Genomic DNA, 14429 nt, shown 5'->3' with positions numbered 1-14429 from the left:
ATTCATATTTTGAACGTCTCTTCTTTTATTTCAGGATCTCGCAGGAGAGCCACCAAAAACCACAAGAGCAAAGCAGAGCTGCTGAACCCGGAGGAAGGGGAGGGCGACCACGTTGGTAAGACGCAACGCAACTTCTTTATCCTGACTTTGTAGTTTTCTTTACATTGTCATACCTTATAACTTTATAGAAGAATTATTTTTTGCACCACTTCCTCTTTTACTTTACAGTTAAATGCTTGGATAAATTGAAAGATGTTGAAAACGCAAATTAGCAGCGTAGCTATTGTCGATATGACAGATCTTTTACTCTTGGTTAAATTGAATTAGAGCTGGGTGCCATAAGCATTATCTTATTGGCAGCAGCTGAAAAACTCCAGTATTGGGAGTTGTCAAAAACAAAATAATATTCTAAATGTGACTAATTAAAGATTTCAGCGTATACATACATAATGTTTACATACAAAGTGCACCTTTAAATGGGCTGTATCCGATTTTATTCATATAACAAAGTCAAATTTGTTAAAAAATTAGGCCTTTGTGTGTGATCTGCTTCTAATTATAAAAGCACTTTTATCGTCCATGAATCCATACGGCTCCATAAGGCTGGTGCGCAGTTAGAATGCTAGTTGTTGTTAGCATTACTATGACAGTAAAACTTCCCTCTGGCCTCTGACAGATGTGAAAGCGCTTATAAACTCATCGAAGTGAATAATTAGGATGTGAGGAATGGGTTAGGAAAGTGACGAATAACTTTTTGACCACTGAAACTTAAACATTTTTAAGACAGTAAAAATCTTGTATTTAATGTGTCATAAAGAGCCAACTACTTATATTTAGTTCAGCATTTTTGGTGTATAAAATCAATCTCAATATTTTTTCCCTTTTTAAATTTCCATTATTATCTTTTAAGACTTCTCGCTATTATTTTATGGCATAAATGATAACAAATCGTGCTCATCTTGCTCTCACAGGCTCCCCGTTCGCCCGTGCCAGCCTGAAGAGCTCCAAACTGGAAGGCTCCAACTTCAAAAGGCGAGAGAGGCGTCTGCGTTTCCTGATCCGTCGCGTGGTGAAGACCCAGGCCTTCTACTGGACCGTGCTGTGCCTGGTGGGGCTCAACACGCTGTGTGTGGCCGTGGTGCACTACGACCAGCCAGAGCCTCTGTCCGACTTCCTCTGTGAGTGTGTGGGAGACGGGAGGGAGAGGGACTAAAGCTTCCTTAAGGGTTTAATAGAAAGCATAGATTAGAGTTAGGAATGCTTATGGAGTTGATATGTAAGTTTAAAGTGCCTATATGACACAAAATTGTTTCTTGTGACCTTTAAAGGTGCATTATGTAACTTTTTGGTTGGGGATTCTTCAAGACTTAATTGAATTTTGATCATGATTTTGATTTGTGTGTCAAACAATCTCCAAACTCATTGAAACGAAAGCTTAAAACTGTTTATTTTAGGATATTTTTTTATATAAATAAGTATATTTTATTTATTTTTTAAGTATAGAGATTTTAGAACAGCTGGATATATAGTTTATTTTGGATACATTTAATGGATACATTTGTTTTTCTATGCCTTATTTCATGTTCAAAGTATATTTAATTAATTTTAAGATACATATTTGTAGCCTATATTTATCTTCAGTTTGAAAGTTTTACATAAATTATCAATAACAAAGTGTTTTTTTAGAGAGAAATGCTGAATAAATGCATCGTGTAACTAAAAAAATAATCTTTTGATAATAATAATCGTGATTTCAATATTGACCAAAATGATCGTGATAGTGATTTTTTTCTATCATCGCGCAGCCCTAGGATTCTGTCACCTTCTTGTTTCTATGGATATGTCATTTCTCTGCCTGACATTAAACAGCTCTACTTACATTTATTCAGTTAAAGGTGGTTTTATAGCTCACAAATACCTAGAAAAACAGGCATTCTGACTGTGAGCGGGGTCGCCTCTCCACAGATCTGGCCTGTGATTTGATCTGGTTTGGTCTCAGTTAAAATAGAAAGCTTTAATACCATAGTGTGAAACATTCCAGACAAAGCAATAACTTCTCCACGGAGAAACGCATTTGACGGACCCTCCACGAGAAAAGTTACACAATGCACCTTTAAAGAGCTGGGTCGGTAAGTTTAAAGGGCTTGTATTACACAAAATTGACTCGTGAGCTTTAAACTCTTCTCAAAAAACATACCAGGAGTTGTTTGAGTAACCCTTTATTATTAGACTCTCTACATCTTCAAAGCTCAAAATGCTCTGTTGCACCTTGGGATGTCATGAAGTGGTAGTTTTACATTTAGTTAAGTGGTGCTGTCATGATTCAGGTTTTGTAGTCGTTTTGCGCTTATTTTGGTGAAGTTCTTTCCTTTAGCTTTGTGTGCCCTTGGTGTTTTAGTTTGACATTTGTCCTGTCTGCTTGTAGTTTTGAATTTGAGTTCCTGTCTGTTGATCGTTTGCCCCGTCCTAATGTGTTACATCTGTATTTGTGTGCATATATATCCTGTGTTCTCCTCTGCCCTTTATTGGTCCATTGTCATTGTCAGTGTCTTGTCTTGTCTTACGGCAGTTTAGTTTTGACTTTTGGGTCTTTTTGTTTTTTGTCACTTTTTGTCATTAAAGAACTTCAACTGCAGTCCTGCATTTTTGGGCCTCCATCTGTTTCTGGCAATTCCAGGGCTGAAATTATCCAAATGATTCTAGTGAAAATGTATTGAGTTTAAAAGCACAGTGGAGCACTTCCTGTATTACCGCATGACATAACAAGGTGGAACAGTTTTTTTGTTGTTGTTTTTTTCAATTTGAGAGAAGAACTTGGCCTAAATATGCAGGGTTTGTGTGTTAAACGTGTGAATGAAACAAAACACAGGTCTGTTTGTGATAAGAATATTATAACATAGATCAGAAAATAGAGTAATATTGTTCATTTAAGTACAAATGCCTCACAATAAGAAAGTTACAAATTTTATTCCCAGGTGGGGAGAGGAGTTTGCATGTTCTACACGTGTTTGGGTTTCTTCTTGAATTGTCCTTGATACCACTTTTTAAACTTCAATCCGATATTGATTCTTGGTCTCACGGTAGAAGTGCTCAATTTTGTTTTCTCCTTATTCTTCACAAAATAACATTATCTCCCCACAGTACATTTGATCCTAAAGAGCTCAAATTAATGACATTGGATAGCTGATAATAGTTTTACAATAAAATCAACCAAAAGTTAGGTCTTGAAAGAATTTAGTAACACATAAAAATCAAATTTAATCACTGGTGTTTTGTCTCCTGTAACAGTTTTCATTATCTCATGAAAACGGTGTATTTCTAGGCTTGTTTTTACCTTGTGTACCTTGTCCCTAACCTCTCCCTGCGTTTGTTCCTACACTAAGATTATGCTGAATTCATCTTCCTGGGGATCTTCTTGACTGAGATGATGATAAAGATGTACGGTCTGGGGAGGCAGGCCTACCTCAACTCCTCATTCAACTGCTTCGACTGCATCGTGAGTCCACACCAGCCACACCCTAACATCACAAAGTTATCATGAGAATCAACTAAACACCATGAACAGACTATTCTTCTCATAATTCTCACAAGTCTCGCCCTCGTCCTCCTCACTCAGGTGATCTCGGGCAGTATCTTCGAGGTCCTGTGGTCCATGATCCAGCCGGGCACGTCCTTCGGCATCAGTGTGCTCCGAGCTCTCAGGTTATTGAGGATCTTCAAAGTCACGAAGTAAGTTTGACTTTTGCACATTATACAGTATACCTCCTCTAATAATGAAAGCTTTTTACACATATCAGGGTTCCCACTGTTATGGAAATTGAAAATGTCATCTTCCGGGCCTGGAAAAGTCATGGAATTGTGTAAATTCAATGAAAGTTTTGGAAAAGTCATGGAAATTTAATATCTCTTTCACGCCACTATAGCGTTCTGTTAAGTTCTCATTAACTATTACTATTATGATTTAGGGATGTCCCAGTCACGTTTTTTTTAGCCCCCGAGTCCGAGTCATTTAAATTTGAGTATCTGCCGATACCGAGTCCCAATCCGATACTTCTATAAAACATTATTAACTAAGAGCAAAGAATAAGATCTAGGATGTATGGGGGGATCAGATTCTATTGATTTCAATGTGTAGTATTTGGACTGAACTTAGTGTGAAAAATTAAATGTCCAAAATTTTTATTTTATTAACTTTTCTAACCAAGCACCATCATTGTTGAAAATCTTGACTTTTACCACAGTCTGGTCTTGGAATGTGTAACTTAGTGAACTGGACAAAACAGGAACCAGACCAGAATCAGGTCAGACCCTGAGACTAGGCTCTGCACAATCTATAGTTTGTATATTTGATATTATATTATTTATAATTTATTTATTATTTATATTTAAGCCAGTCTATGATATCCAAATAATACAAAATCTTACCACATAAAAATGAGATGACATTTATTTTTTATGACTCACTTTGTGCATCCTCAAAGGTCATTCTGTGTACTTCTGGGGGCACACGTTAATAACTGTGATACTTATAATGTCTAAGTGATTGACAGTACTTCTCAGGAACTTTCATTCTTACAGTATAATATAGTTAAATACAATATTCACCTGCAGTAAGACTAGAGTTTAAGACTGTAGATGTGTACCTCTAGTAGTCCTACAGCAGGCGTTGGGGAAGACAGTCGCTCTAACTGGACTTCCCAGTGCAAATCCCGCGCCTCAGTACAAAAAAATAAAATAAAAAATTGTGTGCTGTGTGTCCTGTGTGCCCTGTGTGTTATATACGTATATTATTTATCCGATACTTGAACGGAACAAAAAGGCCAAGTCCAGATCGAGTCCATAATCGGATCGGGACAACCCTATTATGATTATTTCCGAACATATGCACCTTTTGTTTAAAGGAGAAAACAATAAATGCATTGACAGTAGGGATGTAACAATAAGCGAAATATCTTGAAATCTTTTGTCAAAAGTCTCACAATAAAATCGTGGGCCGTCACAATATATTGAATCTCAAGTCTCTTTGCTTAAATTCATTGTTTTGGTGCAGCAACAACTAAAAAACAGTGAGAACTACATAGACCATGATCCTTTGCTCTGTTTCAGTCCAATCTACACACTGAAATAATTGTTTATGATGCACTTTATAATAATTAATTTTTTTGGATTTTTGGATGACGAGAGAAGAGTAGCATACGCACAATTTTGTATTAAATATCGTACCATGAGATGGATATCGTGAGAATATCGTATCGAGAGATGTGGATATTGTTACATCCCATAATTGACAGTATTTTGAATATTAAAAAACTATAATACCAAAACATAAGGTGAGTGAAAAGGGTTAACATTTCATATTTAGCCCTAAAAATCTGATCAATTCTGCACATGATGGGTGCCTTAAAGTCATGGAAAATTCACTTTAGGTCATGAAAAAATTTGTGGAAAAGTTTTGAAATTTTGTCAGTGAAAAAGCCTGTATATAAAAAATAAATAAATAAATACAGGAAATAATACTGAGTTCTAAAATAGAAAACCTCATTAACACCAATTCTATCCAAAATGTAGGGGCAATTTATACACAAGAAACACATTTTTTGGAAAGTTTAAATATAGAAATAACAAAATAAAGATGTTATTGTGTATTTTTATTAGTCTAATCATAACTATTGGGCAATTTAGACAAGTTTAAGATTATGGTTGCTAGGTAAAAGATATGGAATCAGGCTTGTCATATCTGATTGTCCATCTTGTCTCTGTTTTATTTTTATTTTTTTCTGTGTTCTACAATATGGCAATAAACTTATCGCCATATTTAGCCCTGAAAGTTTGCTCAATTCTACACATACACGTGCGGTAAAGTTATGGAAAATTCACTTTAGGACATGAAAAAGTCACGGAAAAGTTTTGTCAGTGAAATAGAGTGGGAACCCTGAACTATAAACACATATTATTTACACATTAAACAAAAGAGCGCTACAAGTTTTCCACATCTGCTTGTGTTTTAGGTACTGGGCGTCTCTGAGAAACCTGGTGGTGTCTCTTCTGAACTCCATGAAGTCCATCATCAGCTTGCTCTTCCTGCTCTTCCTCTTCATCGTGGTCTTTGCCCTGCTGGGAATGCAGCTCTTCGGAGGACAGTCAGTGCTCACTCTGTTTAGACTAAAAACAAAATTACAGTGTATAGAATCGTATTTCTTTACACTTCTTAATGAGGAATGATGGTTTCAGGCCTTGTTGTCATGATTTCTAACTCCCTTCTGTCGTTGCAGATTTAATTTTGAAACCGGCACTCCTCCGACAAACTTTGATACTTTCCCCGCAGCAATAATGACCGTGTTCCAGGTGAGCACACGGACTGACAGTCAAAACAGTATCAGTAACATTTTAGTATTATTGTAATTTACGTAGACCATTGGTTAACTCATGATACTCATTTACCATTTTAACTCTTTTGGTCTAATTTTTACATTTTAACATTCTTCTGTGAGAGCTGAATATTTGTAAATAATTAAAGAAAATATGTCTTAAAACATTTCTTTAAAAAGTGATATAATAGCGTTTAAAACTAAAAACTATAGCGATTTAAAACTGGGTAAATACTAATGTTGCTTTATTATTTTCCACCATCTACAATATTATTTTAGAAAAGTTTATTCAAAGTGTACGAAGTGTATTCCCTTTCCTATAATTACCTGTATCTTTCTTACTCTATTCTGATTCTACGCCCTCAAATTGTAAAAACGTTTGACCCAGATAATGTATGTAACTTTTGTGTGTGTGAATAGATCCTGACCGGTGAGGACTGGAACGCCGTGATGTACGACGGCATTCAGTCTCAGGGCGGAGTCAACAAGGGCATGGCCTTCTCTGTCTTCTTCATCGTACTCACTCTTTTTGGCAACTGTATCCTTTCTACTCAGAATAAAAACTAAACCAAAGAAAACAATACTTAATCGCTGAAACGGGTGGATTTTAATGTTCTGGAAGATTACGGGCGGGTGTGCGGGCGGGTAGTGACTGCACACGGGCGGGTCAGGCAAATCAAATGAACGACAAATGAGGAAAAAAATACTTGACGCGCAACCAGGGCGTCCGTTGCCCTGGAAACAAGTGCCATTTCCCGGTCTTTTCCCAGAACAATGCCAGACCGGGCTGAGAGAGACTTTTGTGCTTTTATTACATAAAACTATCAGTGGAGGTGTTCGGCTTGGCAGCTGCACTCCTGGTTCAGTCCTGGTTTAGACCTGGTTGAGTCCTGGTTGAGTCCTGGTTTAGCCCGGGTTCAGTCCTGGTTCAGTCCTGGTTTAGACCTGGTTGAGTCCTGGTTTAGACCGGGTTCAGTCCTGGTTCAGTCCTGGTTTAGATCTGGTTTAGTCCTGGTTTAGTCCTGGTTTAGTCTGGGTTCAGTCCTGATTCAGTTCTGGTTTAGTCTTGGATAAGTCCTGGTTTAGACCTGGTTTAAACCTGGTTTATACCTAGTGTAGTCCTGGTTAAGTCCTGTTTCAGTTCCTGGTTTAGTCCTGGTTCAGTCCTGGTTTAGATATTGTTAAGCCCTGGTTCAGTCTTGGTTTAGACCTTGTTAAGTCCTGGTTTAGATCTGGTTAAATCCTGGTTTAGACCTCAAATTAGACCTGGTTTAGACCTGGCTTAGTCCTAGTTAAGGCATGGTTCAGTCCTGGTTCAGTCCTGGTTCAGTCCTGGTTTAGTCCTGGTTTAGACCTGGTTCAGTCCTGGTTAAGTCCTCTTTCAGTCCTGGTTTAGATCTGGTTTAGTCCTGGTCCAGTCCTGGTGTAGTCCTGGCGATCGTCTCTGCGGGTGCAGCGTGTATATATTTATAATCTGCTAATAACATGTCGTAGGTTCAGTCCTGGTTTAGTCCTGGTTTAGTCCTGGACTACTGGGCTAACCCTGATTTATCACGGGTACGGGCGGGTAACGGGTAGAATGTTAACGGGTCCGAGTGGGTGCAGATTTAACTTGGATATCACGGGTTAACGGGCGGGTGTGGACTCTGACTTGCAGGACATTTTACTCACAATAATTACTTTGTTCTACTTTATTTAGACATTTAGCACCTTCCTGTATCCATGTGTACTTTTGTTGTTCCTATGCGCTCGCTCAGACACCCTGCTGAATGTATTCTTGGCTATCGCTGTGGACAACTTGGCCAACGCACAGGAGCTGACAAAGGTAAACTGCTGCCTATTCTACACACCATTTAAACCTGCAAAGATTTCTGGTGAAGGCTCTGCTGTCTGTTTGTCGAGTGAAATTGTCCAAAGTGTGGCATTAGTCAAGTAGGTGACACTATCAGGCCCAGTTACAGATCAGCTCTGTGGAGAGACGGGCCTTTCATATGCATGTTTTTGAAGATTCATTACATTTACACAGTTAATTAGTAGTTAATTTTAAGGCTTGGCAGTGTGAGTATTTCATCATTTTCATAACTACTTCCTGGGTCGCAGATGATAAAACCACTTTGTAATTAGATATACATACTACTTACTTACTTACTTACTTACTTGCTTACTTGATCTGGACTGTGGCAAGAAATATAAAATTTTTGTGTAGCTTTTCGGTTGGAGGTGTCATTGCTCTGCCTGGAATGTTCCACAGTATGACATTAAACAGCTCTACCTTACATTTATTAAAGTACATGTGGGTCATAGCTCAAAAATACAGAGAAAAACAAGCATACTGACTGTGAGCGTGGTCTCCTCTCCCTAGATCTGACCTGTAACTTGGTCTGTTTTGGTTTCCACGATGATAGAAAGGTGCAGTATCAAACTGTGAAACATTCCAGACCATTAAAACCGCCATGGATTTCCAAGCATTTGACAGACCTTCCTACTGTTGTTCCTGTTGAATTTGACGCTTGAAAATATTTGTGCTGAATATTTAAACGGTGATTCTTTTTATTTTTTGTATTTTAAACACTTTGAAAATGTACACTCACAATTTCAGCAACTAAAATTCAGAAGAAAAATCATGTTTTTTCAGAGTTAAAATATTCAAAGCGAGATGATCAGTTGTATTTAATATTTAATATCTGATGGAACAAATTATCTTCCATAGATTTTGTACTTCCATTTCAATGCAGAAAACAAGAAATAAGTGTTAAAAAGAACTTTTTTATCTTAATTTAAAAAAAAAATTTTGACACTAATACAGCCCCAAGTCAAGGCTTTTTAAGAGGAAAAAAGTAGCATTTCTTCAAATCTTCAAATCTACATAGTGCAGTTTTAACTTTATAAACTCTGAAATAGTAAAATCTTGGACGTTACTGTTGTAGTTTTAATCTTTTGTTGATGTTGTGGTTTTTGTGTACAGGATGAGCAGGAGGAGGAAGAGGCAGCCACTCAGAAAATGGCTCTGCAAAAGGCGAAAGAAGTGGCAGAAGTCAGTCCTCTGTCTGCTGCAAATCTCTCCATCGCAGCGTAAGTTTAAGACATTTCACAATTTTTGCTTATCTTTTTTAGTTTATTGTATCCGTTAAGACATTACTTTTCCATTATGATTAGTTTGAGTTTTATTTTGAGTAGCATTTTTCCCAAAATGTTTAATGAACTCTCACATACGTCCTATTCAAGAGTCTTTTCTGGATTGTCACTCACAACTGTGCAATCATATTTGTGTCTGTTTCAGCAAATGCATGTATGATATTTGCCATTTTCTATTCATATGTGTGTAATTTTTAGTCTTAATATCTGTGATTCAGTGTCGGAGCTGTCAGGGTAAACATCGATTCATTTAATTAAGTTGCAGATTTTTAAATGTTTTTATTATTCAGATTTAGAGTTTTCAGATCCCCTTTAATGCATCTGTTTTAATTATTTATTAATAACAATTACACTCACTAATATACTAGGAAAAATGTGCATATATATTGAAAAAATATCTCCAAATAAATCTGTTTATCAGTTTCATTTAATATAAATTCGTTTTTTTGCACCAGTACAGTTCGCTACCAGTCAAAAGTTTGGACACACTTCTTGTTCTTTATTTCCGTGATAATTTACATTTTACTGAAGAGTCTCACTGAAGGCACTAAACTTAAAACTTAATAAAATAACCGTGCTTTGCTTTGAACTCTGGTTTGAACTTTTGTTATTTCTTGACCCTGACAAGGCGCAGCAGTGAAGTGAAAACCATTTGATGTGAATTTGGCAGGAAGCTCATTGTGTTAAGGCCAAGTTCTTACAGTGCTGTCAACAAAGCAAAGAGTGGCCGCTTTGAGAATTTGAATTAATACTATAAAAAACTTTAGTTTAGTCATTCAACGTCTTTTTCTTTGCTACATAATTCCATATATCTCGTTTCATATATTTGATATTTTCTGTGTATATATGAAATGTAGAAAGTGGTCATCTTAAAAACAAATTAATGTATTTTTCGGACTATATGTTGCTTCGGAGTAAAAGTCACACCAGCCAAAAAATGCGTAATGAAGAAGAAAAGAAAAAACATATACAATTCGCACTGAACTAGCATAAACAACAGAACAAGTTTACCAAACTCTCCGTCTCACTCCAAATCACTAAATCCATTGAATTCTTTATCTTCCGTGTTACTTCTGAGCGTGACCTCCGGAGGTAAACAGAGCACGGCTTCCTCCTCTGTGTAGCTGTCGTCAGACTCAGCATCAGTTCCAGTTAGAATTATTCCGGCCTTTCTGAATCCCGACAGGATGGTTTCGGTGTCACTGAAGTCACTTAAATTTAAAGTTTTCAGTGATACAGAAGTAATGGTGTGATGGACTGACATGATACAGATAGAACAGTGGCTCTTTCTGCAGGAGACATGCACAGTAGAGTGAAGTGACAGTGATACAGGAGTAACAGGAGCAGCAGATACTGACACATAACTCGGTGACTCGAGCGCCCTCTAGCGGCTGTCAGTGTGAAAATTTTAATATATAAGTCGCACCAGAGTCACAGGAGCACCCAAACCATGAAAAAAAAGTGCAACTTATAGCCCGAAAAATACAGTACTGCAAAAGGTGTGTCAAAAATAAGACTGCTGTGTGCTGTTTACACATCTGTATTTTTGTCTGCAAACCAGGAAGAAAGGCTGGTGCACTGTTAGCATGCTAGTTGTTCTTAGCATTAGTGTAACGGCAAAAGTCCACCCTGGCCTGGAAAGTTGTGAAATGCACTTCTAAACTTCTAAATAATTAAGACACACAGACGTTCTTATGAAAGTGAGGAATAAGTAAGACCACTTAAGGTGAACTAGTTCTGTTTTTCATGTTTTTATGTTTGTAAAAATCAGGTACCGCACGTTTAAAGGGGGTCTGAAAAGTGCCAACCGTCAAAATCACTGTAAATTAGTTGCACAGGATTTGTTTTTAGTTTGTTTGTCAGAGTGTAATATGTACGATGTTCAGCCATGTCTTTTGTGTCAAGGGTTACATTCCAATCTATTTGAGTATTTCCATGTTCGCCACTCGGGCTGGACCCTGGAGCCTGGAGTTTTTTGGAATGCAATCCTGTGTGTTGTAGCGCTTCACTCACTAGCTGTTTCCCTCCTCAGCAACAAAGTACACAGTGAATGTCACAACGCCACAGACCCCTTTCTCCTCTGGTATTTATTCAGTTGTTTCTTCATTTCTCACTCCCTTTGTTGACCTACTTTCCTTCTGGTTAAGACACTTTCGTTTTTCTTGTACATATGTTCTGACCTTTTGGTATTCTTTTCCCTGGCTTTCTTTAGCTTTTGTTATGATTTGTGTTGGCTTATTTTTATTTGAACTAAACTCTGTTTTTCTGTTGCTGCACCTGGCCGTATGGCTGTTGCTTTTACCGTGGTGGACCTGATGATTGTACAAAGATTAGACAAACAAGATGATTGAATTGAATTGGGGGAAAGGGGGCGCAAAATGATAAAATACTTAACTTTTCTGGTGAGGGGTACGACACTTGCGTATGTCCATGGCGATGTTATTGTATTGCATGAAATGTTTCATAGTACCGTATTTTCCGCACTATAGGGCGCGCTCTTAAGCCTCCAACCCCATCAAAAAATGACTGCGTGCCCCGCAAACCAGAGCGCCCTATACACGAATCCACTCAGGTGTCCCAGCACAACTTCAGTAAACGCAAACACGCACGGAGCAGACAGCGACCACGGGGCGAAAAACACCCGCAGCCACACTCATCACTCAGCACCCTCCCTACACACCACAACTGAACAAAGCCGAGAATCACCATGAACGCGCCAATCAAAGTCTGACTGACCCATCGAACTGTTGTGTTTCGTTTAATGTGCCTTATAATTCAGTGTTGTTTATATGTGTAAAAAGTTTGAAAATCGAAATTCAGATAATTTCCATAAACTATAAGCGCTGAAAAACAAAACAAACAAAAAAAACAGCTTGCTTCTTGTGCGCTGAAGCGGTCAGCTCATAGAACAATAATAAAATAAAGTTTTTATTATAGATCCATGGGTCAGCTTCTGTCAGACTAACTCCACGATGTTCCTGACTAGGGTAGCCGTAATACTTCAACAATCCATCAAGCGGTGCGTCTTTGTAGTTTACCAAAGTCGTACTGAAACACTTTGACAGATTTTTCAGCGCCGTGTACCACATAAAATCGGTTCAAGGTCAGTACAAACAACCAGAATTAATACATAAGGTGTCAGTTTTTCAGAAAATTAAAGGATTTTAAGTGTTCCTTATAGTCCAAAAAATACGGTAATTTGGTTCCATGGTGACAAGCAGCAGGTGATGATTTCAGCAATATAAACACCTTAAATTTGATACAGGAAAAATAACGTTTAAGGCCATGTGGAACATTCCAAGCAAAGCAATAACATCTCCATGGACACAAGCAGGTGCGCGACCAGAAAAGTTACATAGTGTGGCTTTAATCTACTTTCAATACTTCATCTATGTTATGTTTTTCTATTCTATTCCATGTTTTCACTCTGCAGTTTTGGCCTTCACCAATCAGGAATAACATAGGTTCATTGTAGCACATGATTAATCTCTTGTATCATATTGTAGGACTCATGTATTGGTCAGAACTTTGCAGATGTAACCCATAACACATCTGGACACATAACACCTGGTTGGAAAGCTTAGACTTGATTGATACATAAAAATCCATCATTTGTCAGGCCCTTAAAGAGACAGTCTGGAATTTTGGACATAGAACTTCATTTCCTAGTGAGCCAGAGTGTTGGAGACGTGTGGAGACACTTTTTTAAATGTTCCTTCCAGTCCTCCAATGTCTGTGTTGATAGAATAATATTTGAAATAAAACTAACCTTGCATCGCATGAATCGTCGCATGTTCAGGGACTATTTTCTCATATATCAGTCCGCCGCTGCCAGGCTTTCTATCAGAAGTACAACTCGCTGCTGCTGCTCAGACATAAATCCTTCAAATGCAAAGTTTGTTTTACTTCTAAAATTATTCTATCAACACAGACATTTACATCGACAGTCTGGCATAATAATAAATTTGCTTTTGGTGTTTTGTGGAGTGGGTAAGACTGTTTTTAGTGACAGGATAACTATGGCCATTGACATGCACTAGCCTAGCCCCAGCGACCTCTGCAAATACAAGGACTGGATGGGATATTTAAAAAAGTGTCTCCACACGTCTCTAACACTCTGGCTCACTAGGAAATAAGGTCCTATGCCCAAAATTCCAGACTGCCCCTTTAACCTTAGCTGTTTATTCAGTCACATGGCAGTTTATGGGCACCATTTTGAGGACTATTTACTTTTTAAAACATAGGATATTTTGTTTTATCTAAAATAAATACTGATTACATTTATTAAAGTAAAATAGAGTAGTTTTATTACACCATACTTAGCACTTAGCCACATAGTAGTCATTTCTCAAACAAGTCATCCGGGATTCACAGAACCACAGTTACATTCATAACTTTCATTTAGTCATTACACTTAAACATTTTAGTGTGTGTGTTTACATGGGGCAAACTTACACAGTGGATCCTACTGTTATACCTGAGCGGTGCATATGACTCTAGAACATAGATTTGCCTCTGGCTTCTCTCCATTCTACCATCCTGCATGGTTTTCCAAAGCTCAACTTGGCTCAAGTTAAACTTTGGCGAGCCATGTACCCAACCAGCATTACCTGGTTGAGTAGGTACAGCCGGAAATGTGTGTGCTCCAACGTGTGTGTCCCAGCTGTTTTGTGTACCTATGTTTTCACTGTTTGTTCTTCACATAGAGGTGTAAGGATACGTATGTGATGCTTTGGAGATGTCATGGTTTTTCCTGTATAAATGTTTTATAAAATGTGATTCAGTACACAACCTACTTTTGAATGGTGTCTTGAATCTTAATGATGATAATATAAATCAGGCTGCGTTTGTGATCATATTTTGGAAGATTATACAAATTAATTATAGTTGCAGTAGCAGTTTCCAGCTTTAAAAAATAGCTTTTAG

General features: G+C 37.7%; 1 protein-coding gene across 1 annotated transcript in view; it reads left to right on the top strand.

Annotated features, from left to right (window-relative positions):
- cacna1aa (calcium channel, voltage-dependent, P/Q type, alpha 1A subunit, a) overlaps positions 1–14429 on the top strand; it is a 149318-nt gene that overhangs the window by 76100 nt on the left and 58789 nt on the right. The window contains exons 10-19 of the mRNA XM_055152342.1: positions 35–115; positions 972–1178; positions 3384–3496; positions 3617–3729; positions 6009–6140; positions 6273–6345; positions 6789–6906; positions 8126–8193; positions 9334–9440; positions 11536–11586. Coding sequence (XP_055008317.1) covers positions 35–115; positions 972–1178; positions 3384–3496; positions 3617–3729; positions 6009–6140; positions 6273–6345; positions 6789–6906; positions 8126–8193; positions 9334–9440; positions 11536–11586 — 1063 coding nt within the window. The remainder of the gene's footprint in view (positions 1–34; positions 116–971; positions 1179–3383; positions 3497–3616; positions 3730–6008; positions 6141–6272; positions 6346–6788; positions 6907–8125; positions 8194–9333; positions 9441–11535; positions 11587–14429) is intronic.

Source organism: Boleophthalmus pectinirostris, unplaced genomic scaffold (assembly GCF_026225935.1).
Source record: "Boleophthalmus pectinirostris isolate CB_2022bp ecotype Guang Dong unplaced genomic scaffold, ASM2622593v1 HiC_scaffold_17, whole genome shotgun sequence".
Lineage (NCBI taxonomy): Eukaryota > Metazoa > Chordata > Actinopteri > Gobiiformes > Gobiidae > Boleophthalmus > Boleophthalmus pectinirostris.
Note: the sequence above shows the minus strand (reverse complement) of the source record. Positions and strands in the feature narration are given on the sequence as shown.